The following is a 27,748-nucleotide window of genomic DNA, read 5'->3' as shown; positions in this document are numbered from 1 at the left end:
GGGATAGAAGAACACAGGGAAGTAAAGGGAGGAAATAAGCAAAGACCAGACCTGTGTCAAAAGGATGAAACTGCCAATGGGTTGCCAGTTTTTCTATAAATGTGTCGGCCGCTCGATATTACAATTCCAATAACTCAATGGGCTTGTTTTTCGTGTACTACGCCCACAGACATTTAGTTTACAGGGGGGCAGTAACTTCTTTGCTCGTTCCCCCCCCCCCCCCCCCCCGATGAGACTCAACATCGCGCAGCATTTCCTCGGTCACACTTTTTCAACATTTACAGCTCAGAGACACTTGCAGTTGAACAAAAAAAAAAAATCAAATAAACCTTAGACAAAAGGGAAAAGGGCAGACGAAAACGTCCGCAACTGATTAACACGGGCATTCTTCCCACTGGATAAAATATACGGCAATGCGTGGACCACACTGGAAACTAAAAATCAGCGAAGCCACAAATCAGCATTCCACATTGAAATGAATGGAAATGCCATTAATCCGTTCCAGCCCCCCCCCCCCAAAGACATCCTCTTTTCAGTTTGTGGGCCTCAGTGGAAAAAGGACAACACCTACATAATGTGGGGGGGGGCTGTGTTGTCATGTGCTTGGGCCAGATTTACACGGCTTCAGAGGGATAAGGTTTAAGAAGCTAATATGAGAGCCTGAACTTTATGTAGACGGGTCAAATGACGACACAACATAAGCAGTTTGTTCCGTTTAGTTTTTCCACCTCTCAAGGACAAGATCTGCGCTTAAAAAAAAAAAAGAGATACTTAAAACAGATATATTTGCTGTGGATATAAAAAGTCGACACACCCGTGTTCAAACCACCAGTTTCTGTGATATAAAAAAAATGAGAAACCTAAAAATTGAACGAGGTTGTGTAGACTTTTATATCCACTGCACATTTACGTGTTTATGTATTGTTATGTGTGTGACATTTCCCATTCATCTCGTACACAAAGTCATTATGGGCCTACCCACGCTGCAGCTCGAATGCCGACTCCGTGTTGGCCACACGTTCTTGGGAAGTTAAGTGGGCGTCCCTGGCCAATGCAAAACACCCCACCTGACGGTAAAAGGCAAGAAAGATCAGTTGTCATACGAGGAGACGGATCAGAAAAATGTCAAGTGTGTTGCCGCTGACATGCAATAACAAAAAGGCTGCGATTCCCAACAAATGTCAGGTCAGTTATAATTGCCACTGACGCGTCATACTGAATACCTTGAAAGGACACGGAAAAGCACACTATCCCATTTGTTGTACACTATGACTTACAGTACGCACATACAATTCTTATGCAACATACAGTGCCACGAGCGATTATCATATCATGTAAACACTTTCACTGGAAACAGAAAAGACCTAAGTGTCAAAATGTACTCGACGGGCATGTGAAAATCCCTGCAACTTGAGCACAGATGAGATTGTACTTAACGTTTTTTAACCAACTATTTGACGAAAGGAATGCAAACATATTAAATATTTAAAAAAAATTATATTTGTTGTGTTCTGCATATTGACATAACCAAGCTAAGGGAAGGGCAAATACTACAATAAAGAGGCAAATAAAATAAGCAATAAAAAGTTAGTCATTGTTAAAAGCACCGGTGGCATAATAACTTTGCAACCAGCATTGTCACACGATGCTAGCCAATAGGAGCTTATTTGTACATCGACCACTGTATTTTCTGGTGAGGTTTAATTTATTTGCATGGCAATAAAACACATACAGTAAGTTATACTGCAGCTTCCCCCCCCCCCACCCTATTTCCAAAATAAATGTGTTGAAAATTGCACGTTAAACGCATACTTTATTCACTAGCAAGTGGCTAATGCTACTCGTTTTCGCTAGCTAATATGCTACTTCATCGGGGTATTTTACTTTGAAGGCAAAACCACTATGACAACAAAGATAAAACTTACTCTTTTGACAGTCCATGGGGAGTCTATTTTTTTATTTGAGTATGGTTTTTTTTCCTGGAACCGGGTATGTTATTGTTCTTACGGACTTTTTTTCTGATGTTTTAAAAAAAAAAAACATTTCTCGTGTAGCTTTGCAGTGTGGAATTTCTTTCATTCATAAAACCTGCGCGGCCCCGCCCTCTTTAAGGTGTCAGCCAATCATTTGCGCCCCTCAGCTCCCTCCCACCTGGGTTTCAGCGAATCGGTTTCAACAAGACTTTTTCTGTGTCATTATTCATTCTATTTATTTTACTGTATTTTTCTTTTTTTAATTAATTTATGTGTGTTGTCCACGACTTTAATGCAGGAAAGCCAAAAGTAGACACAGCACATACTTTTTAAATGTACTTACCTAAGAGGGCGCACTCACCAGCACTTCGGGGGTTTCTCCACTAGGACAACAAACTCACACCTGGACTTCAAACCTTAACACCGGCATTTAAATCCTAATTTGAAACCTTAAAGGTTTTTTATAACCCAAACCGTGGCCAGAACCCTTAAATAATGTAAAGATTTGGACACATGGGTTAAGCTTGCAGAAACAACCAAGAAGTAACTGAGCTGCAAATGTGAGTCATGATGCCATTTAATATGTGATGTTAAAAGGACAACACGTCAGGGAAAAACACAAACAATGTGGAGCGAGGGTTATATTTGAATTCATTTATTTCCAGGCTGGACGGTGAAACGGAGAAAAAAAACATTCAAGGAAAAGGCCATCTGTTCTACACACAAAGCAGCCATCCAGCCATATTTACATCAACTGTTGTTTTGCTCCTGAGAGAAGATAATGCCGCTCTTACAACGGCGTTATCGCGCATGAAAAGAGGAAGTGAACATTTCACACAAAGAAATGGAAGGCCGCCAACTGGCGAGGAGACAGCTATGACCTTGAGGGAAGGGAAGGCAGGTGGGTTGGGGACGTTTTGGCTATGCCAGACGTGTCGTTATCATGGGCAGACATTGTGTCACCTGTGGGCGTGCGAGAAAGGGGGCGCAGGTGTGAGTATGTTTGTGAGTTTCCTTGTTTGCAGTTGAAACCACCTGCACGTCTACCATGTGTGTCTATGCACAACAAAAACACCACTAAAACTGTCTTCTGCGAGAGGGCCCAAGGGCTGGGCAAATATCCACACCCTGTCTACAAAATGTTAAATGTCTGCAGTTAACTGGTTTTGGCAGCAAACTACATATCGCTTAATTTTTGATGTATGCTCTTCCATATACCACTAGAGGGAGCCTGTGAACCACTGACTCTCGTAGTATCGTCACTGATTTCCAAAAAGCGACGTTTGCACTATATGTATAAGATTTTGTTAAATTATTTTTATAATTTTATGTTTGAATATTAGAGTATTGTCTTTGATGTTAAAGTTACCTAAATTATATTCTCTTTGATCATTTCTTAAACATGTTGATGTTGAGAGCGTCTGATTGGCTGAAGGAAACAGGAAGTGTTTTACCCCGGAAGAAGGAGTTGTGCTCTCCTACGTGCTGCGGTGCCGACGTCTTTTTGTTCTCAATAAAACTGATTTCAAAGGATTCCATCTTTCCTTTTGCCGTTCGTAAAGTAGAACTAACCACTAAAAACAACGAACCCCTCAACTTACATATGCATCCAAGCAGATGGCAAGGGAGCACTTTTGCATTTTAATACGCCATATTCCGCCCTACAGCCAGATTGCTAATGGCTAATAACCTCAAGTATAAGTGTTGACTCGGCGTTTCGAAAGGCAGTGTAATATACGATATCATCCACTCCAGTGTCATCGTCACTTGTCCCCGATTATAATGCCCGATAGCTGCATGAAATAACACCATGAAGAAAATATAATATAATATAATGCGCCTGCGTGGTTGTCACGCGTGAGCAATCTGTTGCACCAGATATGTCCTTCAATAATAGTCTCTTGACTTATTTACATCATGTGAGAAACAAAAGCCCTCCTGATGGTACAGGGTGATGTGCCATTACCGCGATTAAAGCGGCGGTGGCAATTTGGCTTTGTTATAATAACGAGTTCTATTCAGGAAGCGCTGCCTAATTTAGAATACCGAGTCGCGCATCGGCAGGCTTTACGAGTGTTTCCTGACAGCTTCAAGTAGCAGGTGGCGGCACGTTACTAACAAGTTTGATCAAGGGTTTTCCCTTGGCCAAAAAAAGAAATCAAACATTTAAAGCTGGATGAAATCTCATTCGAGTTTCTCATTTCTTTTTGAGATTGCATACAAATACATACGTACATTTTTACATAATTCCCATGTGCTGCCATCTCCACAGTAAGGAATCAGATTAAAATGGATCCTTGGGCTGCTATTGATCGAAAAGTGCTCTATAAGACATGTGGCAAAAAAAATCAATGACCATGTGACCATGTCAGGGCATTTATCCGTTAGTATGAGGGGTCATGAGGAACATAATTTAGGATTACTTCACATACACAACTAAAACCTCCATACGCAACCTAAAAAAAATGGAATGTCCCAGTAGTGTTTTTTATCCTCAATCACACAACAGTACTGACATTTCTTTGTCCATATATATCGTAATGCTTTTTTATGACTTGTGAAAGCATTCAAGTTTTGCACATGAAAGGATTTGTGTGTGTGTGTGTGTATAGAGTGGCTGAGTCGTGTTTGAGAGCGTTTCGGAAGAGTCTTTGAGAGGTAATCCTGAATTACATCCATGAGGGCTCCTCTTACACCGCTGGCTCAAATCACAAAGAGTTGGCCATGGTAAGGAATACGTAAGCGGTCGGTCGGCGTATACGCCAAGATGCGCAAACCTGTCAACAACAGCTGACGCTTGAAAGGCTCCATCAAAGGCGGGGTTCCGCCCAACTCGTTTTTGAAATGGGATGTTAACAGCAGCGCAGTGGAATTGAATCATGTCCTCCACTCATCTTGTTTTGCCTCCTCCAAGGACAATTGCGGCAAAATAATAAATCGCATGAATGCCTTAAATGTTGTAAATGACATTTCGCTTCCATTTATAAACAATACAGAGCGTAATTTGAGTTTGTGATACTGGTCATCATATTTGGTTCTGGACCAGTGCCTGAGAGAGCAAAGCATCCCCAAAACGTAACCAAATTTCACGGTATGTTCAGCGTTTGCTTTTTTTTTTTGTGTGTGCAACCCAAACAACAACAAAAAGCACTTAAATACAAATGCATAAGGGGTGATGATTCAAGTAAGGCGTCAATATTCGAAGTGACAAGCTCAGCCAGCCGGCAGCCACGTAGCCTTCACGCATCACAAAAGATGTCGTCACCATGTGGCGCGTTTAATTGAATTAGCACGCATTCACAGGCTGGTGTCGTTTCATCCGAGCGGCAGCAACTGTCAGGGAAACCCGATCCCCCGCACTACTTTTAGATTCGGAAATGAGGTGGGCTGCAAAACACGAAAGCAGAGAGCGCGCCGACCCGAATGAACCAGCTCGGAAAAATGAAACATGAGCGCAGTTACCTCTTTATATATATTTTTTTAATGGAATGTATCATTTGGAGGTATGAAAATAGATTTTGAAGTAAAAGAAAACTGACGGGAGCAGAGAGGCGTGTCAGTGGGGTGCAGCGAAGGCGAGATAAAATGGCAGAGCTGTGAGGGAGATGATAACAACACTGAGGCATGTGTTAATTCGGCCGCCGTACACTCTCGAAAAGGGCTCACACGATCAACACGAGCCACCGGGTAATCAACGCATAGCCACCTTGTGAAGTAAGGCCATTTTGAAATTCCTGCCAATGATGACACACGTCCCGAAATAACTTGAGTAAGGGTTAATACCTTGCAGATGACACATGGAAAGGGTTTGGAAATTGTTTTGAACTACCCAGTTGTTATCTTGGACTGTGAGGGATGCTGCAGACTGGTTGCCAGCCAATCACAGGGCACACCATGAACAACCATACGTATTCACACTCACACCCTGGGACAATTTAGAGTGTTCCATTAACCTGACATGCATGTTTTTGGAATGTGGGAGGAAACCGGAGTACACCCGGAGAAAACCCACACAGGCACGGGGAGAACATGCAAACTCCACACAGGAAGGCCGGAGCTGGAATCGAACCCTGCACCTCTGTACTGTGAGGCAGGTGACCAGTTGACCACCGTGCCACATTAATCTGTCCTTTCGATTTGGATCTCCTGGATTTCTTGGTAATGATAATTAATAGAGTTTTAAAAACGGTGAGGCGCACAACCTACAAAAACAACAGCTCGAGCTTTCAAAATACTAAGTCAAATTATTATTATTTTTTTTTTAAACTGGCAATGCCCATCGTGCACTCTCCACTGCCATATTATTATTTATTTTAAAAAAATCAACTCGTAGTTGCCGTTTTAGATCACAAAAACAAAATGTGAATACGGTACTTTTCAAAATATCACCTATGCTACTTGTGGGATACAATTAGTTGAAAACTTTGTCATTAGGATGGAACACTGAGTGAGTGCGCCAATTAGAAAGCCCACATTTAGTTCTATTAGCTCGTTATTTGGGGAAAAAAAACAAAGGTTTGAAATTAGCTTGGCCTTGCCAAACAACGAGCCAATGTCGTTAGCTATAAAAATTGCCAAACAACGAGCCAATGTCGTTAGCTATAAAATATAAACAACATTTTTTTCACTACTTTACGAAGTTTAAAATGCCATTTTGAACAAAATCTCCAAATAGTATTTAACAAAAACACATCTGCGGGGCCATGTACGCGTAACGCTCATGACGGGGAAAGCAAAATGCTAAACGCAGCAGCAGCAACAGCGTGTAGGTTAGCGCCAGGTTAACCCTAAAAACAAGAAATAGTTCACATACGGAAAGTGTGAACTGGCATGACACGTCTGATTCTTGTGAAAAGGGCGTTTTGTCAGATAAGCTAACGGGCTTACTGCTAGCATCAGAGCTCGGCCATGTTGCGCGCGACTGGCTTTAACAACGATTAAAATGGCAGCTCCTTCAATCAGATATGATAACTCCACTCCTAACACCCCCCCTCCCCGCCCCCTTTCAGACCCGCTCTGTAATTATAACATAATCGACAAACATTAAGTACAGATTTAAGACTTCTATACAGGCTACCGTGGCTAATTATCCTGTTCGTTAAAACAAGCAAAATGGCGTCTGGAAATGAATCTTTGGTTTGATGATTCCGACCAACCTGTTAATAAGACAACAACAGTACAAATAAAGGCTTCTTTCCAATAAATGGACTTGACGTTGAAGACAGTCATAGAAAAAAAAAAAGATATATACACGTCTAATAAATAACTGCACGGTCCAACGCACTTTTTGTTTTCTCACATGCTTCTTCGTTAGTCCATGAGTCTTTAGTGGAGGAAGTCCGTGTGTCGGGGGAGGCGGGTGGGGGGTCAAAAGGGTTCCGTGGAAATATGGATCGAGTAGCGGAGCTTGTCCTGGAGAATTAGGGGCTGATGCCGCAGGGGTGGGAGTCGATATACAACGTCCAATGTCCAATTAACCTGTGAACAGAGTCAATTATACACATTGCTACCACTTTAAAATGAAAAGTCACTTTATACTTCCACTTCATTACCCAGTTCAATTGTTTCCCAAACTGTTGCCGGTGAGACGATTAATCAGGCTAATGTGTGTATTGTTCTTTTTAACTTTTGTTTACATACATAAACTGGCGATGGGACTAAATTCCTCATTTGGCAGCAATTCAAAATGGAAAAATGTTAAAAAGTGAGATTCAACGGGCGTACGGCAGATGACTTCTCAAGCTTTATAGCAACACAAATCATAACTTCGTTTCATGTCGACACCCGCAGAAAAACTCAGTGAAAGTAATTTGCATGTGTAAACACTGCACGAGTTTAAAAAAAATGCGATATTAATATTTGTCTAGCTATGAATCCATCTAGGACAGCACTTCTCAAACTTCCACACCAAGTACCACCTTAAAAAAAAACTATCTCAGAGAACCAGTAACACATAAAATCATGACATAGTAGGCCTAAGTGTTCATCGCAATTGTGATGGGTTTTATTCACCAAGGTGGACACCACAAGTTTGGAAACACTTCCCCATTCAATAGCACGAGTCTTTCCCCAAACCTGCATGTCATATTTAAGCCACTGTAACATTACACCCACAGTGAACATTAACCCTTAAATATTGGAAAAGAAAAGCTGCGCTTACATGATTAAATTAATTTTTGTCGTACCGGGAGAGGAATCTGTGGGCATTAGATTCACCAAAATTAAAGAACAATGGCCACTTCCAAGGAAATGGTATGCATGACAAAGATCCGTGATATAATGTGCTGCACTGTTTATGTTTTAAGGTGGTCAACAGCCAGGGACCCCCAACAGAGGTAAAGAACCGATCCAATTCACACGGGGGTCGTCGTACCCAGACCGCCCGCTGCCAAAATAACAACCACGCGGCTTCCGCTCCTTCTTCCTCTTACCGCAAACGGCGCTCGAATGTCCGCCGGAGGTGCCGGGCAGGTCACGCCACGTTGGGCGAGCTCCGCAGCGTCTTGTGGCTCTGTCCGGGCACATGCACGACGAGTAGCTGCTGCTTCTGCCGGGTAGACTTGACCGCCAGGATGGCCTGTCGGTTCTTGTACTGGACCATCTGTAAGGTGATCTCAGCGTTCCAACCCTCGTCCTGCGGACACCTGAAGTCGATCTCCTTCCCTTCGGACATGACCACGGTGAAGTAGACGTACTTGCCCTTGCGCTCCACGCAGTCCACGGTCTTCATGTTGGCGAAGTGGAGCTCCTTGACTTTGCCCGCGTCTTCCCCGCGGTGGTGGTGATGGTGGTGGTTGTGGTGGGGTTGCGGTGGTTGCTGCTGCGGGTGATGATCGTGTTGCTTGGGCGGCAGCAGCAACACGCCGTCCTCGGTCAGGACGCAGAGTTTCTTCTTCCACAGCTGCAGCAGGCCGTCGCTTCTCTTCTCCAGCACGCCTTCCTTGTATACCTTCCTGCCGTTTTCCAACATGCTTACTCCGAGCCTGCCACTTTTTGTATTCCTTCCCGGGGAGAGGGCAACAAAGGAGGTCTACCCGGTAGAGGGCGAAGGCATACGGGACGCCCAGTTGCGGAGCCCTGGGTCGGTCGTGGTGGAAGTGGAGGTTGGTTGTGCTCTACCGGTTGCCTGAGACGGGCGGGGGAGGGATCGGAACCGCCCACACGAGACCCAACCCACTACAAAATCAAACAGCCAAAAATGCACGTGGGGCACTTTAATAGGTACACTTACTCTCGTCTAATACCTTTTTTTTAATTTAATTTGGCAGTTTTCTCCACTAAAACCGATTTACCAATTAATCTCTTTACATAATTGGTGTAAATGATTTAAGATGACAAAAAAGTGAACAAACGAACATTTAATTAAGGTTAGGTATATCAACAATGAATACAATTACGTACAAAAATACTTTAAAATGATCTATTTTACTGTCACTTTTTATTTGCCTTATCTACAAATGACCTAGCTAATTTGTAAGTTTCATATCCAAGACACATTGCTAAATTAATACATTTCTAATGGCGTCCATCATTAAGCACAATACTGTAGTTCTTTTCAAGGCCGAATTTTCTCATGGAATATGACGTTAAAAGCCAATTGGACATCAACGCTTTTTTTATTATAAACATGGCTACATCACAAACATTTCTTCTTGTATTATGAACTTAATATTTCCACTGACACAAAATATTTGTCCCTGAACGTTTACTTACATCTAAACGACATCGCTGCATTTTCTTTTTTACCCCCCCAAATCCAAGTTTGTGTAGCTTGATATAAAGCCAAGAGCGCCCTCTGCTGACTACAGGAAGATATTGTACTCCATCTGGACACGCAATAATCATCCACACGCGTCAGCTTGGGACAAGTCATGTGTAACCGATTTATTCATGAACATACACATACACTAATTGAGTACATCAGTATTTTTTTTTTTTTGCCGCATAGCGATTTGCCGAGACAACAGCCGCTGTCCTGGCAAAAACAGCCATTTTAGCAACTGAAATGGTTGCCCTTCTGATTGTGAACATCGCTCCTGTGGCCTTTTAGCGGTACACCCAAAAAGTTGGGGATGGAGAGGGGGCAGGGGGGCCTTGTCACACATTCCCTCGTTTTCATTCACAGTGATAAACAGGAGTTTTGTCATCAGTAACCGGAGATACAGGAGGAAAGCGAGACGCTAGTGTGCTACGGAGTGTCAATCAAGATGACCAAGTATGCCCGCAAAGTGGTGTGGGAGGGAGGATCACAAAATAGAGTCTGAAGCACAAAATGGTGGACCCTCGTGGTAGTTTGTTTCATACCCTGGTTTTTGTTCAATTCCTTGAGTGTTTCACCAATGGACCCCCGATCGTGTTGTTTACTGGAATGTCTTGGTACAGGACTATGCTATGGACTCTACAGCTGAAGCTCAGTATAAAGGCCCACCGAGAAAAAAAAAAAAGATAAAGGGGGGCGGGGGGTGGAATGAGTTTGATCCGGTCTCAATCACAGCTGTTGTCTAAGAGCAAATACCACAAAAAGACTTCACAAGAACTAGTTTAGTAGTGAAGATCATGCTTTTTTTTTTAAACTTGTTTTTTTTGTCCTTTCTATAGTACAGAAGAAAAAAACAGGTCTAGTAAAATACTATATAACGAGCCACACGGCCCAAAGTATTATTACCGTGTTTTTATTAATGTTCTTTTGTAACCAAAACCGTGAAACCTTCAAATTGTCTACCAAGAAAAATACAAAAACATTATAAGGCGGTAAGTTACTAGTTTTTTGTTTTGTTTTTTTATAATATATATATTTATATATGTACGTTTTCCCCTGTTTGTTTGTTGTTGTTGTTTTTTTTTTTAAATCAAGTTGTTAACAGTGCAGTTGAATCCTGGAGGCAGTGAGGCCACACTTCACTGAGGCTTGCACTCAGCTGGGGAGGCCGTGTCCTTCTGCAAGAGACCAAGAGGAATGTGACATTGAACAAAGCTGAGCAAGTACCACAGACAACACTTCAAACAATTCAAACAAAGCGAGTAACAAGCCTAAAAGAAGCTCTATTATTCTCTTGAAAAAAACATCAATGGCGCTGGGGGGGGGGGGGGGGGGGGGTTGATGGAGTCATGAATTCTTCCATGTATTCCATGCAACAAAATTATCCTTGCCAGTAAATGCTTGTTTTAATTGTTGAATTTAACAGAATGGAGCATTGTTGTATCACAATATTCCACCTTAACAGCAATAGATCAGTCGTGTGGCCTAAACACATCTTTTGCCGAACTTGAGTTTTTGCTTTTTGTGTGGGATAAGGATTGATCCCAGAGGCCCACCGCAAACGGTTTTGAATTGCCCATTGATGCCACAAGATTGTAAGCACTTTTTTTTCTCAATGAGAGAAGGCAATGGCTTGACTAAAAGCTTCTCCCTTCAGTGAGTTTTCTGTGGATTTGTTCGTGTGCTTAACGGTGTCTATTTAAGTAGGGGCCAATGCCAATTAGCTTGCGTTTGCTGTGCAAAAACGGACCGGAAATTTTATTTCAGGCTCCTGTACTTGGAGAAACACGGGAAAATGAATAGGACTCAAGTTTTGCAGTCAGAGCCAAATGCTCAAGTTAAAAAGCGTGCGTTGGCATTAATTAAAATCTCATCGTCAGGAGGTGGGGGGGGGGGGGGGGGCGTCCTTCCAGAGGTGATGGCAGCTGCTCAGTGAGTTTTCTGTGGGCATGTGCCATCCACACTGGAGATAGATTGGATGCTGCTCAACTCTTGCAGGTTGGCAAGTCGGTGCTCGACAACTCGTGTTTAACCTTGCGGCAACCAATTTTTGGGCAAGTTTGTAATTCTTTCTCTGGCAGCAATCAATGAGAAAGGGAGGACTAAACGCAAGGATGAAATGGATCAATGATGTTCCCAACACACGCAGCCAAACAACAGAAAGCAAACAATTCTGCCCAAACTCAAATAAAAAAAATGACTGGAACATGAACAAAAAAGATTAGCTTCAACAGACAGAATCGAAACAGGTACAAATGCGGCGCACACTATGGGTTAAACTTCGCCAAAAAATCCAAACCAATGGGTTAGTGAGGAAGGGGGCATGGCAGCAAGACAGATGAAGAGCGCCCAAAACAAAAATTAAAAAGATGGTGAAGGGTGGGATGGTGATGGTAGTAAGCCGACAGTTGACAAACTGTACCTACCGGGACAGGGTTATTTTTCTACTGTCACCACTTAAACCTAGTGAGGAAAAATTTAAAGAGGAGCTGACAAAAGTATGCCCAAAAAATGTGACCGGTCAGAGATGAAGACAACAATGTGTAAAGGAGAACGCAAAAAATAAATAAATTAAAAAGCACAAAGAGTGTAAAGAGCAGCATGCTTGTGGTGTTGGAACTGGAAATACATACAAGACAGTGGATGTGGCAGTTTTCTGACATGCACAAAAGTGGCGACTAGGTGTAGTTGTGTTCAAAATAATAGAGTCACACCGTTTTTGAAGAAACTGCAAAATCTGCAAAGCTTTTCTGCGTGTGTGTTTCTTTTGGGACAACAGAAATGTGGAAAATTGCATCCAACACATGCAAGGACACCAATTGACCAAGTGTCATCGGGTGACTAGATGAAGTGCTGCCTTTATAAGTGAAAATACAACCAGATCTATACGGTAAAATTATCCATTGGTGGTTGGCAAACATAATATTCATTTGCAGTCCCGCGACAGGGAATCGCCAATAACACCAAAAATTGGCTAGAATTGCTCATTGCTTTTTTTTTGGGGGGGGGGGGGGGGGCGAGTACAAGACGTGGCAAACTGTGGAGCTCTTCCTGTTTCATGCTGCTTCTCTGTGGCCATGAAAGCTGTCATCTGTATTTACATAACAGACCCCGCCCCCTAAAACAGACTGCCGCCTGCTATTATTGTGAACACAACGAAAAATATGAAGTCGTTCAAGGGATGGCGGTGAAGAGTCTGAACGAGGGTCAGTTTAGCCGAGGAGCCAAATTAAGACGACAAGCAACCCAAGCTGAAGCAATGAGATGCATTCGGCAGGATGGATTCTGTATTTGGAATAGACACGAGCAGTTCTCGGGTCTCCCAGGTGCTTCGATGGCACTTGTGACATGGAGGGACATGAAACTAATGACCCCCGGGTTGTCGGGGTGCAGAGATGTCACGAGTGAGACATTGAGAACTACCGTGCGGGGAACCTCACCTTGGGATCGTAGTCGGGGTCATTCTCCTCGTCGGCTTCCTCCTCGCCTTCCTAAAAGATACAAACGGAACCATTTGACGTGCGGCGCCGACTTCCAAGAACGGCGGCCGTTTTAGTGCAAATCACGTGCAGCCTCACCTCGTCGTCAGCCTCCTCCCCCTCTTCATCGTACTGCAAAACACACCAAAGTGCCTTAACTACCATGTCATTTTTTTGGGGGTCACCGTTTACTCATTGAAAATCTTTGCAAGCACCTCAAGACCTCAATGAACTACAAAAACCGTATGGTATAAGAGAATGAATGCACTGAAGTCATGTGGTGACTTGCCGTTTATATCATTGAGCTGAATAATCTAAACCACCGGTGTCAAACCCAAGGCCCGGGGGCCAGATCTGGCCCGCCAGGTCATTTTATGTGGCCCGCAAAAGCAAATCATGTCAACTTGCTAAAACCTGGACCAAAATTTTGTAATACTGTAATTTTGTTCCTCTGTTTCCATCCATTTGAACAATAATTGAACAAATTATATAATTTACTTGACTGATTTGAAAACTGGCAATTTTAATTTGTTGTATCATAATTTTGTGGTTTTACCGTCATAACGGCCCTCTGAGGAAGACGTGATTCAAAATTGGCCCGCGACTAAAACGAGCGCCCCAACCCCTCGACTCTCATTGCTAGATTTGACATGTGAATAAGTACTTACGTCGTCGTCGTCATCTTCGATGGCCTCTCCCGTGAAGTACAACACCGCCCGGGGAACGATGCGCTCACGGATGAAGTGGCCAATCTCAAAGTCGGCTGCCAAGACTGCCTCGGAGTCCTCATCCTGGAGAGTGATAGAATGGGACTCATTGGCTTACGAAGTATGAAGACGGATAAGTGACATATATATTTTTTTGAAAAGCACTTACCAACTCTCCGTTTTCAGGGACTGTTGGGGGGGGGCGAGACAAAAGCACATGAGATCAAAACACACCACAAAAAGTTCGATTGTGGTTAGCATAAGCGTACCCTCTGGTGGCGTGAAGAAATTGAAAAAGGAGTCATTGGGGACCGTTTTGGTGATTGTCCTGACGGTGCCGCGGCCCTTGTGCTTCTGCTTCTTCTTGATCGTTTTCAACGTGACGTTCTTGCCCTTTGTCCATTCGATCGTGGAGCTGGCCGGAGAAACAAAACTTTGGGTTTAAGCCGCCAAAACAAAATGCATTTTGCTCTCGGTGCACTCGTTCACTCACCCCGTGCATGAGATGATCTCGGGTCCGTCAAAGGAGAAGGGGTCGCTCTCGTCGGGCTCTGACCTCATTTTGTAGGTTTTCGTCAACACCGTGTTTGTGAAGAAGTCGTTGGGCTCAAAGTGGAACTCTAACCCGAAGCTCTGGAAGGAAGATCAAAAAGAGTGTGGTTACCACTTCATTTCTTTTCTTTAATTAAAAAAAAAACTAAATTAATTCAATCAACATTTTGTATTACTCACCATGGGTTGGCCCGGGTCTGAGAATTTCACTTTGATATCTTGTAAATGTTTGAGAATCGGCTCGTCATGTTCCTGAAAAGACATCGCCGTGAGCGCGTCATCTTTTGAAAGAGGCGGGTGGGCGCACTAGCAGATGTCGGCCAGCAGAGGGAGACAAAACACCACCGAGCGTACCTGCAGCATGTCGCTGAGCAGGTCCACGTTTTTGAACACCGTCAACCAGAACTCCGGGATGCCTTTGGGGTCCTCCTTCTCCTCGTCTTTCTTCTCCTCGTCGAGCTTCGCCTTCTCCTTCATCTCATCCTGCAGCGAGGGTGGAGATTTGCTCATCGGCAAGACAACTTTGTTTACATTGTTGCCCCTCCCCCACCAACGGCCAGAGACAAGAGAGGAAACAAAAGAGAGAAAAAGGAGGAAGACATGCGAGCATAGACGTCACCTGTACCTGCTTACTTACTGTCAGCTCTTCCTCCTGATCTGCTTTCCACTCGCATTCCTCATCTGTGGGCTCGTACACGGCTTTGACGATGTCACTCCTCTGCGAGACATTTGCCACAACCGATTCGGTCAGTTTGGTGAATACAATGAAACAAACCGGCCTCGGCTTGAAATTAACTCGTGTTTACTTCGCGTTCTCGGCGGGCGTGTTTGGGGTTGTAACAAGACAAAATTAACAAGAGTGCACACTGAGGGGAAAAAAAAAGTATCGATTTGTGGTGCTGCTGCTGGTGACGTACTTTGTCAAAGAGCGGCTGGTAAAGGGCGGCGTACTTTCTCTCCAGCTCATGGACCTCCTCGTAGAACTTGGCCTCGATGTGGGCGCACTTCACCTGCAGGTTCTTGAGGGCGTTGATGCGCCGCTTCACAACCTTTGGTAAACTGAACACAAAATGGCGCAACTCTCAGGAAATATCGTCGGGCTGGCCCCCCATCGGGATACCAAAAGTGAAGGAGTGAAGATCGCAAAGTCAAGTGGGTGACATTTGACATTTTTGAGCGGCCTGCGTGGTTTCAAGTGCAACCCCGCCGATGTTCACTGTTTCGACCACCAAAGTGGTTTACAAAAACACAGCCAGTGTTGCTAAGTTAGCGACGTTCTGAGCCTTGTGGCGACGACTATTAAAAAAAAAAAAAAGCAACCAGTGACTAAAATTTCACACACACCATGATAGGAAAAAATATTCATCTTTCATTCCCTACGACATAAAAGGAGCCCAGGTGGCTTTTGGATTTTTGCAAGGTTTTATTTTTCGGCCGCATGAGTCAGCCCTCAGAGACCCAAATTGAGTCAGCGCTCCGATCAAACGACCTAACCTGACTTCCGATGGCGTTTCTAAAAAAAAAATAAAATAAAATAAAAAAATCAACGATTTGTTTTGTGCCACCAGCCCGCTGGAGCAGCGCCCAGGAAATGAAGGGCCGGCGTCTTCAAGCCGCCCAGACTCGAGTTTCTCTGCGGTGAGGTAAATGAATACGCCTGCACTATCCTGGCACAAGGAATCCTTCTTAGGGCACAGTGGATGCTGCAAAAGAGGCGACCGGCAAATCTGCGGACAAGAGTCATCTTTGCAAAACTCATTCATTCAGTTTCACAATTGCTTCGCTAACACCCCCCCCCGTGCCCGAAATTTTGCCGTTACCTCTCAATGTACCCTGATGGTGAACCGTTCAGGCCGTCAAGCCCCTCCTGTAGCGCAGCCAGGATCTGTGGATTCTGCATAAGCTGCTCTGTCAGCTGACGAGCTGTGGACACACACACACACACACACACATAAACGGCATCAGTTAGCGTACATGCAGCCAGATTAATCCCATTTTTACGGTCGTCTTTGAAAAGAACTGAATGGAGCGCGAGCTCTGGGCACAAAGGGCAATTAAAACGTTATTTTTCTGTCTGTTTTAAGTCTATTTGAATCGCGCGACGCTGCTTTCTGGTGTGGATTTAAAAGCGAGTCGAGTAAACATAATCAGGGCCCCTCAATTGTGTCACAGCCTTGAAAAAGCAACGATATGGGGTCATTTCAATGACGTTTTGCTCTGTAACGAGGGGACCAAGTGCCTCCGCCGTTGGCACGGTAACGGCGGATTGCATTCAAAGCGGGGTTCACCCCTCGTATCGTCGTCGGCGCCTGTGCCGTTACTCTCCTGAGTTTGTGTGTAGTGCTTCAACATGGCTGGAAAGGTCCGAAAACATGTTCTTGTTCTTTTTAGCAGAACTCATTCACTCCCAAAGACGTTTTTAAACGTCTTTTCAGACTTGGTCCAGACTCGGCTATTACTGAATGAGTTAATTAGTTTGTGATCAGTTGACAGCCCATTTCTGAAAACGGGTCATTATATGAAGTCGCCTGCGAGTTTTTCCGACCATGACTTTGCAGCTCGGCGTAGCAATTTTCAAGCGACAGTTTGAGTCCCGAAAGCGCTACAAAGTAAGCAGAGCTGTAGTTTGACCACGTTTCCAAACATAACCCGCCCTTGGGTTATGTTTGGAAACGTGTCCCACTGCATTTGGGACATTACTGTCCATAGTATAAATCGGCGGATTATTGATGACGCACCCAAAAATAAATAACGCCTAGCCACCGACCGAAATGAAACGGGTGTCAAAATCGAAACCTTTGCGTTTTGAAAATTGCATTCCGCCGCATCACAATGTCGATTTGAATTCGATTAACAGTCCGGCCCGAGTGGGAACGGAAGAGACTTTGGAGGGAGCACTGAGAGAAAATCTACCTTTGCTTTTGGAATTTTCTACCGTCTCCTCCTCTTCCACTTCCTCCACGTCTTCCATATCGGCCGGGTCCATCTCAGCTTGGTCTTTGCTGTTAGCGGCGGAGACGAGAAGGGAAAGGTCAGCCAAACACGGGAGCCCACCCAGCAAACTAACACACCGGCCAATCAAGCGCGATCGAGGGAATCACTTTTACCAGCACAGTTTTACACTCGTCAGACAGAGAGGCCATGTTTTTGCAATGACAGAAACATGACACCTTGACAAGAGGGATGCACGGGAGGACTATTCAACATGGCGTCAGCGGCGGGTATCTTATCCATTTGCCACTTTGCCGGGAAGACTATCAAGACTCTCGAGGAAAATGGTGAAGACGACGGGGGCGTACGCGCGTACGAGGTGTCAAACCGACGCGACTTGAGATGGATGTGGGCGGGGCTTCAAACCGAAACAGCGCGCAGACATTCGACCCGAAACTGTCCAAAGTTTGACTTGACGCTCATACTCACTTGTCAACGTCTGCCATCTCGGCTGAGTTTCAGGCGATGCTGAAAAAGACAAAGCGAAAACAATGAGCGAGGCAATACTTGAATGACAAACGGGGCCGATGACTTGGAATTATTCATGACATCCCGTCGTCGTAGTCGCAAGTCCATTGTGACTGGTGGGCGGCAGGCAAGCTTATTTTAATGTGTCACCTGTGTCAACGTGTACAGCGCGCACATAAGAACCCTCGCGATCATCAGTTGGATTTAGAGGGCTGAGTCGGCAGGAGGAGCGGGACGAGCCGTCCAAGATTTGTCAAATTAAAAAAAAAAAATTATTTTATGGGATTGTGTTTGACAAGGCACAAATCCCCCCCCCCCCCCCCCCGGCAAAGAAGTAACTAAATCCTCTGCCGTCATCAGTTTTGACTGCGAGCTTAAAATTTGGAGAATTCATTGGCGTCTGGCTTCCATTTACACCAATTCGGAACAGAAGTCGAGTCATTGAACAATTCTACTCCTTTTTTTTTTTTTTTTTTAAATTACACTCCTTGCCTAAACAGTACACGTCCGACTCAGGATGCAAAAGAAGGGAGGGAGTAGGCAAGACTTCCCGGCTTTGTTGAACTCAAAGCAGCAGGCTCGGTGGCTCAATTTAGGCAGCGCTTCCAAAAAGGTTATTAAAAAATAATAATAGTAACTCATTCACTCCCAAAGACGTTTTTAAACGTCTTTTCAGACTCGGTGCAGAATTGGCTGGTACTGAATGAATTAATAAAAAAAATAAAATGTGACATTTACATGACCACAAGCAAACTCAATTTCAAGCTTAACCCCCCCACAAAAAAACGCAAAAGTAATGCACATTCCGAACTTCTGGATCCGTTGAAACATAATACAGTCGCGCGGTGCCGTTGAGGAGCAATACAAGCGGGCTAGAAAACGGCAGAAACGATGCTCCGATGCTGGTGCAGGATGCAGTCATCTTACCCGGGATACTTACTAGTCTGTCGTGTTATTGACGGTAAAGTGCTTTCTTTCAAAGGCTTTTAGTCGTCAGTGGAGCGTACAGTTTTCTAATAGCGGTAATGTTGCACAAAATGTGATTACCGAGGCATTTCCAAACGAGGGGGGTCAATAAATGAGCAAAAATTGTTCAACGGGCGGGATACAAGGGAATATTTTAATACTGGACTCGGGCTGCTAGTTTGTTGGTCAGGACGATTTATTCCAACATTTTTTTTTTGTGTGGCTTCAGCAGTTCCAAGTGGACCCATGTGCGCTGCTTACACCAACAACAGGGCGGTAGTTACCGCTGTCATCTGATTATTGTCTTCATGTTCAAAACAAACATTCACACCATCATATAATTTTTTTTAAAGTGACAGTTTGGTGGTGTATTGTTCAAATGTGGAATATGGGCCATGGCTCAATAAAGGCTGAGAGACGTTGACTAAAGAATCCATCAGCTGTATGCATTTATTTATTTTATAAAAATGATTTTTTTAAAAAACACAAATTAAAAGATAATTGTTCTACTCTTTTAGCTATTTGCAGTAGGGCCATTTCCTACTGCGTCCACGGAGCAGGTTAAAAGATTTTTATTTGCCCCAAGTAATACTTTTTATTGCTGCAATTGCGATACCGTGATATTTTTTCCCCCTCAGTTATCATTATCGTCACATTCCGATACTGGTCCATGGCACACCAGGAAACAAAAATCCATAATATTAATAATGACACATTTTATTCATGAGCGCCTTTCAAAACAGGCCAATTGTATACCGTCTGCGACCTAATAGAAAAGCATTTTGATTGTTCTCTACCAATATGCCAAAGCGACAAACTTTTTTCCGAACAGTCAATTGAATAAGCCAAATTTTTGCTTTGTCTGTTGATTATCAATCACTCAATTGATGTAATCCAAAAGGGTTTTATTTGTTGTTTCCGTTTTTTTACATCTTAAAAACTATGATAACTAAACTATAAGAAATCATTCTACTTGGATGCTCCTGCAGGAGTGCCCCCCCAAATCGACAGGTCCCAAAAGCCCTTTCAGTGATCCTGCCACCGACCACGTGTTGCTTGTTCAAGTGGAGCAAACCTTGGCTGACTTTGGGGTGGGGGTGGGAGGAACAAATCTATCTAGTTAAAGCGCACATCAATACCATCAGTCTTCGTATGAGAACACACCCGCAAGTCGATTTGGGAAAAACAACAACAGCCGGGCGTTGTCACGCAACTAAACCGTGTTCATCCTACCGAGCTACTAGGAGCTAACTTTAGCCAACGGCCTTGCCTTTTACCTATTGTCGGGTGCACTTAGCCTGTTAGCTTCGCAGTATTGTGGTAGGCTAACAAAGCACCACATCGACACTGTTGTGGGGTTTTTTTTCGTGCCAACGTGACAAACTTTCAACCATCTTCCGCCATTATCGACAGCATTTTTCACCTCACGCCTTCCCGCGTTGTTGTCGCGTTACTTGACGGCACGATTCCCCCCCCCCCCTCAAAAAATAAGGTCAACTCCAAAATCTTGTAAAGCCTGAAGACGGGGACATTGCGCGATTCAGTTGCCGCTTGAATTATTATGTCGGTCTTCGTTATCGAGCGTGGCAGCGTGACAGTTAATCGAATGTGAACATGTCATGGAGGAGACGGTCGGGCTCAATGGCTGCGGCTGCTGTTCTCGCTTCACTAGCATTAGCCGCCTACCCGCCACTGACGGTGCTTTAAATGTCCATTGTAGTTAAACGCAGCCTCGCGAACGGTGACTTTAAACCAGGGCGCCGCTGGTAGGACCTGCGCGCACACCGTTGCTTACCGTAGCTCTGTGGCTGGCGGCGAGTGCTGGGGAGACGGGCGCTGCGCAGTGAGTCGGTCCGAGAGTGGCAGGAGGAAAACGACTCCGCTCGGATGGCGGTAAAAGAGGAGCGAGAGCCCGCCGCCTGCGCTCATATACATCTGACGTCATCACGTAAACCGGCAGTCGACATGGTAACGCTGCAGGTGGGCGGGGCGACAGTCAACCGAACCCACCCAAAATTTGGATTTTGATTTCTATGGGCAGTTTCAACAAAAGTTGATTATTTTTTTTCTTGAATAAAAGACGTAATGAACTTTAAAAGAAAAAAAAATACGATGGACAGACAGATAGATAGATAGATAGATAGATAGATAGATAGATAGATAGATCTTGATAAGAAAACCTTTATTAGTCTCGCAATGGAGAAATTCCCAATTCACAGCACCAAAGTTTTGAAAGGAAGAAGTGGAACAACAAAATATAGGAGCTGCTGGAAAGGCAGCCACTCTCGCGGCGCCATTTTGAAGTCAAAATAACAAAAATAACACAACACATAGGACACAGAAAGTCGTGCAATCTTCACCACTTTTCTGCATACACTTTGTTGTCTGAAGCAGTTATAGATGAAAGAGGAGAGGATCAATGTCTCCTTTCACCAGTGGATCAGAGACATCATGCTGAAAATGTGCACACGTCTGCTACAAGCTAAGTTTTGAAAGCAAATAGATTGATAGATACTTTCAAATAGACATACACATTTTAATTGTAACCTGATAACATGATGAGTTGTCCACTGTCGTAACCGCTGTCCCTGAAAGGGTTAAATGTTTGGGCACATTGGGTGCATTTTTTTGTACTTGTTTGGGCTTACTTGAGGTGGCTCGGGCATTAGTTTTGGATGAATCCTGGACATCTCCACGGTGAGGTGTTCTGGACACATCGCACCAGGAAGAGGACCTGTATGGGGACGACCCAGGACACGCTGGAGAGACTGTCTCCCTGCTGGACAGGAAACACCTCGTGATTCCCTCAAAAGAACTGGATGAAGTGGCTGGGGAGAGGGAAGTCTGGGCTTTGGTGGATAAAGCTGCTGCCTCCACGACACGACCGTAGATAAACGGATGAATCGAAGCCTTCCCCCTTGAGACGACCATTACGGATACAGTACCTGCAAATAAATATTTTGCTGAGTCATGGAGGCATTTGGTGTGATTGTCAAAGCAAGGACAACGGGTAGACACGGAGTCTGCGTTGTGTGCACGTATAGACGAGATGGAAAGCCAGCACGAGAGATCTGCTGTTCAGCCACGACTGTCAGTATTCATCACGGCTTTCATTACAAGAGGAAGTGTCAGTCTTGGGAGGAACAGCTGGCACAGTTGACAGACGCGCACATCCTGTGGCAATCAACCTGCAAATTGCACGGCAACGCCTGCGGTCCACACTGTCGAGCCTCCCTAATGGATTGTTTAATTCGGCCGTCAATTGCAAATGGGACCTTCGTTAGCCAACATTAAGCAGTGGCGTGCGAGGGCGAATATCATATCCCGCTTCGGAAATGTTCTGTTTGATGACAAAACACTTGGCTACAGTGTTGTTATAGCGCTGAAAATATCTCCTTGGCATGACCAAGGACTCGCAGCCAGCTAATAAATGGCTTACATCCCAAAATACTAAATAAGCTGTTTATTGGGGGCGCCTCAATCGTTTATTTAACGTGGGAGCGCTTAGTCCAGAAATAAAATCAACCGCCTGCTTCGAATCTAAGCGGTGTAACTTCTTAATAACTTCAAGGAGTTGGAAGTAAATTAAAATTTGAAGTAGGTTGTTCAAATAAACACCCTTGGGTCCCCCTGAAAGGCACCATTGGATACAAAAGAGTGGGGCATTCCCAAAGTTTTCTGTTTTGGTGGTCAGGACAAACCCAGTCGAACATAAAAATGTTGCTTTGCCGTCATCGTTTAGCAAAAAGCTGCATAATATTGCCAGATTATCGGTCTGATGAAACACGGATAAAGTCCAACTTGATTGATTTTATAATTCATCACAGTAAAGAAAGCCCGACTCGGCATTGGTCGAGCAGTTCGACTCATCAGCTGTTTCAGTTCTCACCAATGACAACGTGAGGTCATTTTTCTCCATCTCAGTGGTTTCTGCTCAACTTGTCTCCCGATGCCCTCATCATCAACATCTTCTGTAAGGAAAGCTGGCCTGCAGCGGCTGCCAAATTTAAATATTCATGCTTGGCTACCAGCTCCATTTGACCCTTTCCCGAAACGATGATGGATGTGTCTTCTTTCTTCAACCCCCCCACTTCCCCCCTCCCACCCCGCCTTACTTGCTCGCATCAGAGAAAATGGATTATGAGGAGAGCGCTTGATGACAGCCCAAACCTCAGCTGTCTTACAAAACACAGCAGGAGGCAACTCGAGAGGAGAATGAAGCTAACGCCGACCACGTGGTCTGCTGCAGTAAAACGGTCGCATCGAATATACGCACGCTCACGTGCAAAAAAACATAATAAAAACAAAATGTAAATTGAAAATCTGGTTGCATATAGTCATTGTAATTACTGTATGTCGCTAGTGTTGATGCATCGGATGTGCACGAGCAGCGGGCGTAGCCTAGTGAATGAAATCAGCAGCTGGACTTGATTTAATAATAATAATAATAATAATAGATTTTATTTATAAGCGCCTTTCAAGACACCCAAGGACACTTTACAATAACAAAAAACACAATTTAGTCTGCATGTGAGCGCCTGGGCATGAGTAGTGGCCTATAGCAGCTCCCTGTGAGTGTTGTCAATTTCTATTTGGGTGTTTCATTGGACTATTGGCCCCCATGAAATCAAGAGGTGAAAGTGTCAATCAACGATGTTGGCGGATCGGAATCTCATTTTAAGGACTTGATATCAAAAGTCGACACACCCTTGTTTCAAATGCCAGATTTTCGAGAGATAAATAACTGAGACCGAGACAAATCACGTCAAAGCTTTTTCCACCATAATATGATCTAGAAAGTCTACAACTTATTTTTTATTTGTAGTTTTAAATCTTTATTCAAGAGGGGAACTATAAATAAACTTACATAAAAACGGTTGCATAAGTGTGCACACCCACTTATCACACAACCATTTAAAGTGCTTATGGCTAATCCCATATAATTATCAGCTGTTCTACTTCGGCTATTTAGATTTTTTTCCCCCCCCTGTGGCTTTGTAGCAGAAGCTTTGGTTGCAAACACTGACTTATGACTTTGAACTGTTCATAATTCCTTCCACCTCATCTCAGGCCCCAGTACCAGCAAAAGAAAACCTGCTCAAACTTGATGTTGCCAGTACCATGCTTGACTGTAGGTAGAATCTTCAAAATGTTCATCTTGGTTTTATTTTGGACAACAAATTTCCTCAGATGTGTCTTGGAGATTTTTTTTAAGTCACAAAAAAACTGACATTTGTAGGGTGTGTAGACTTTTGATACCCACCGTTTACTGTGTTGACTGCAAGAATGTCTGTCTTAAAGCGACATTTCAGATTGTAGACGAGCCCCACTCACGTGTGGTACGCACATGAAAGGACAATTGTAAAATTGAAGGGATGAGTCAGGAGCGACCTGCGGGGGTGAACGTGAGGGAAAACTGATCAAGCGTTGAAGTGAGATGGCGTCGGAATAACTGGCAGTTGTCGCTTGTCCACCGCTTACACAAGAGGCTTGATAAATACTTAACTAGCCCGTAGCACATGGCGTAAACCCCCGTTGCATAACAAGCAGGGAATAAGATTTGGGAGGCTGATGGGGCAGCGGGGATGCGAGGGGAGGGCTGCTGGTATCCAAGGGTTACTAGTCGAGCCGCCAGCTGTGATCCTCTCGCCATTGTCGGGATGTTGCATCACAAGGCGACGGGCCCTCTCCTTCCTATTCTCCTTTCCGAGCGGTATCGAACGCATTCCGGGCGGGCGGGCGGCGCTTGAAGGTCGACGCTAAAGTCGTGCTAATCGATAGCGTTAATCACGTTAAATTGAATCAAGTGAGAGATGTCAAGTGGATCCGTGACACCTGCTTCAGCATCTCCGGATGAAAAAAAAATCGGCACGTTTTAATGATTAAATATGTTCAAGTAATTTCCTTTTCATTTCAATTTCAAATCTTATCCTCATGAGCGCGGAGCCTCTCCCGGCTGTCTTCGGGTATACCCTGAACTGATTGCCAGCCAATCGCAGGGCACACGTAGACGAACAACCCGTACACGTTCACGCTAACATCTTGGGACAAAATGAGAGCGTTCCATTAACTTGCCATGCATGTTTTTGGAATGTGGGAGGAAACCGGAGTACCCGGAGAAAACCCACGCAGGCACGGGGAGAACGTGCAAACTACACACAGGAAGCCCAGAGCTGGACTTGAACCCGGTACCGCTGCACTGCGAGGCAGACGTGCTAACCAGTTAGGAAATTGTCGACAGGAACTAACTGGGAATTGAGGCTAATTTGATCGAAAAGTTTCATATTCAATCACATCTTTTTTTTTTTTTGTTTGCCAAAGGCAAACGAGGGGTTGAACGACTCAATATTTTGTTTCTATAGGTGACCAAAATGTGAGGAGAGTCGAGTTGAGGTCGATTAATCAATGACGTCATTGATATTTGCCATATTCCCATAATTTTTTCATTTAAAAAAAAAAGAAAAAAAGATACAACTCACTATGACGCTGACTGTCATGGTTGCGCGCGCGAAAGTTCTCTGCCTGATTGGAAGACGAGATGCCGAAACATGCGATTTGAGATTCGTTGACTTCAAGATGTCATTAATTGCCCAAATATTGATTAAAATCTATATTTTAAAATGATTTCCAGCATCTGCACTATTTCCTTTTACCATTTACCATAGAGCCGAGCGGGGCTGAATAAGAAATAAGAATAAGGGATGAAATCCGCCCCCGCCTCCGTGAGAGGTTAATCTGCTGCAGTCATCGCCGCAAAAAAAAATCACCCCGCCGCCATTACCATTAATTAATGAGAATGAATAAATAGATAAATAAATAAACACCCCTGAGTCTCTCCCCGGTTTAATTTGACGGTGCTTAAAAATAGCCCCCCGCGGTGAAATGAAAAAAAGCCTCAGTTTTGCGCTGACAAACTGCTCTGTAATCCTGTTCACTGGTGTCACCGTAGCCCGTCGTCGCCACACAGGCTTGATCAGCCGTTCAAAAAGCAATGACATTAATCGGCGCTGGCAGGGGATATGGAATATATATTTTTTTTACCCTGAAAAAAAAAAATGTTATAAATAAAATTGGGATACACTCCGAGAGCGGAATTTCTGCGACGGTGCGCTTTGAAGTCATTTTTTTTCCCCTAATTCACCTCCATGTCTTATTCATGGTCTCTGTGTAAAGCCCAATGGCGTGCGTGCTATTTACAAAACCACTTTTAACGCCGGCAAATGACTGGAAGAAAAATCTCATCGGACCATTACGACTAACATAGAGTTGCGAGCAAAACTGTGTGAACCTTATGGCACAGCGCGGTGAACGGTTAAAAACAATGAGCTCGGACATAATGATGTACCTGTGTCGGACTTTTCCATTGATGGGAGGTTGAAAGTACGAGCGGCGACAGATGTACGGTATGTGCGAGGGCCTCTAAAAGAAAAAGACAGGCTGACAAGTGCTGTCTAATCCTCAGATTCAATGGAAAGTGCCCGGGTCGGCTCGTTGGGGGCAGTCATTGTCAGCAGCAAATGCAGGAATGCAGTAGGCCAGGGCAGGGCTGGCCAGCAGTGAATGTTCATGCTACATGCAACCTATGTGCTAAATAAATTCCGATCCGCTTAACCGCTTAACCTCACAAGGGTCGCGAGGGGTGTTGGAGCCTGTCCCAGCTGTCTTCGGGTGGTAGGCGGGGGACACCCTGAACCGGTTGGTAGCCAATCGCAGGGCACACAGAGACGAACAAGCATCCGCGCTCACACTCACACCTCGGGTCAATTTGGAGTGTTCAATCAGCCTGCCATGCATGTGTTTTTGGAATGCGGGAGGAAACCGGAGTACCCGGAGAAAACCCACGCAGGCCCGGGGAGAACGTGCAAACTCCACACAGGGAGGCCGGAGCTGGAATTGAACCCGATAGCTCTGCTCTGCACTGCGAGGTCGACACGCTAACCACCGCCTGGATTTCAAAATTTGACCCCCCCCCCCAAAAAAAAAACCCACCTGTTCATTTCGCTACCTTCCATACATTTTAACCCTCTCATGCAACCTGTAACCTGATGACATGGTAAGCCATCCACTTTAGTAACCGCTGTCCCTAAAAGGGTTATGTACAGTTCAGTTGTATTTCACTTCAATTACAAAACGTTGCATTTAATTCAGAAATAATTGATTGCGTCAAAAATTTGACCCAGTTTTTGAAAAAGGTTTGAATGAATGAATGTCTCGACATTTAAGAGTGTTATTTTCTTTTTTGATCCGCTTATCCTCATGAGGGCGTGCTGGAGCATATCCCAGCGGCTTTCGGGCAGTAGGCGAGCTACACACCCTGAACTGTTTGCCAGTCACTCGCAGGGCACACGTAGACGCATTTACACTCACACCCTCGGGACAATTTAGAGTGTTCCATTTACCTGCCACGCATGCTTTTGGAATGTGGGAGGAAACCGGAGTGTCCACTGTAGTAACAGCTGTCCCTGAAATTTAAAACACCAGCAGTACATACAGTCGAGTGGATTCAAGGTCAAGGTTTGCATTCATCAGTTCTATTCCCGGAGTGCCAATCTCCCGCAATTTATGTTTCAGGCTCTTCCTCTGGCAGTTTTCAAACAAAAGCAATCAAAACTCCATTCTCGATATTGCCACATTGGAGGCACTGCGCTCGGGAGGATCTGTAATGAAAAGTGTGCCCCCCTCCCACCCCCACCACCTCCTGCGGGATGTTCCTTCCCTCAGACTTCATCCACTCACTGAGTCATCCCCGCCATTCGCACTCGTGGCGACAGCTTGCGCAGCTTTCATCACGCTTGTTAATCTGGTGACGGCAGACACGTTCTCCATCCTATTTGCTTTCCGTACAAGAGTGTG

General features: G+C 44.5%; 2 protein-coding genes across 4 annotated transcripts; both read right to left on the bottom strand.

Moving 5' to 3' along the window:
• Positions 1 to 5,431: 5,431 nt before the first annotated feature.
• phlda1 (pleckstrin homology-like domain, family A, member 1) lies at positions 5,432 to 9,075 on the bottom strand. The gene is made up of 2 exons (XM_086103140.1): positions 8,405 to 9,075; positions 5,432 to 7,451 (listed from the first exon to the last, which is right to left on the bottom strand). The coding sequence occupies exon 1, from the start codon at positions 8,941 to 8,943 to the stop codon at positions 8,446 to 8,448; it is 498 nt and encodes a 165-aa protein (XP_085959266.1). The 5' UTR covers positions 8,944 to 9,075; the 3' UTR covers positions 5,432 to 7,451; positions 8,405 to 8,445.
• Positions 9,076 to 9,842: 767 nt separating this feature from the next.
• On the bottom strand, positions 9,843 to 20,822 carry nap1l1 (nucleosome assembly protein 1-like 1). Of its 3 annotated transcripts, XM_086103139.1 has the most exons (16): positions 20,691 to 20,822; positions 17,891 to 17,929; positions 17,384 to 17,472; positions 16,291 to 16,393; positions 15,388 to 15,529; positions 15,096 to 15,188; positions 14,825 to 14,953; positions 14,651 to 14,722; positions 14,412 to 14,551; positions 14,188 to 14,333; positions 14,088 to 14,107; positions 13,880 to 14,002; positions 13,311 to 13,343; positions 13,173 to 13,223; positions 12,159 to 12,195; positions 9,843 to 10,910 (listed from the first exon to the last, which is right to left on the bottom strand). In XM_086103139.1, exons 2-15 carry the CDS (start codon positions 17,905 to 17,907, stop codon positions 12,190 to 12,192), a joined length of 1,164 nt encoding a protein of 387 aa, XP_085959265.1. In that variant the 5' UTR covers positions 17,908 to 17,929; positions 20,691 to 20,822; the 3' UTR covers positions 9,843 to 10,910; positions 12,159 to 12,189. The 3 variants fall into 3 exon arrangements, with proteins under 3 accessions (XP_085959265.1, XP_085959263.1, XP_085959264.1); XM_086103137.1 differs by lacking the exon at positions 12,159 to 12,195; XM_086103138.1 differs by lacking the exon at positions 12,159 to 12,195 and having other exon boundaries at positions 15,108 to 15,188.
• Between the last annotated feature and the right edge of the window lie 6,926 nt (positions 20,823 to 27,748).

The sequence above is a fragment of the Hippocampus guttulatus genome, chromosome 22 (assembly GCF_054856545.1).
Source record: "Hippocampus guttulatus isolate MCC_2025c chromosome 22, RoL_Hgut_1.0, whole genome shotgun sequence".
In the NCBI taxonomy this organism is placed as follows: domain Eukaryota; kingdom Metazoa; phylum Chordata; class Actinopteri; order Syngnathiformes; family Syngnathidae; genus Hippocampus; species Hippocampus guttulatus.
Note: the sequence above shows the minus strand (reverse complement) of the source record. Positions and strands in the feature narration are given on the sequence as shown.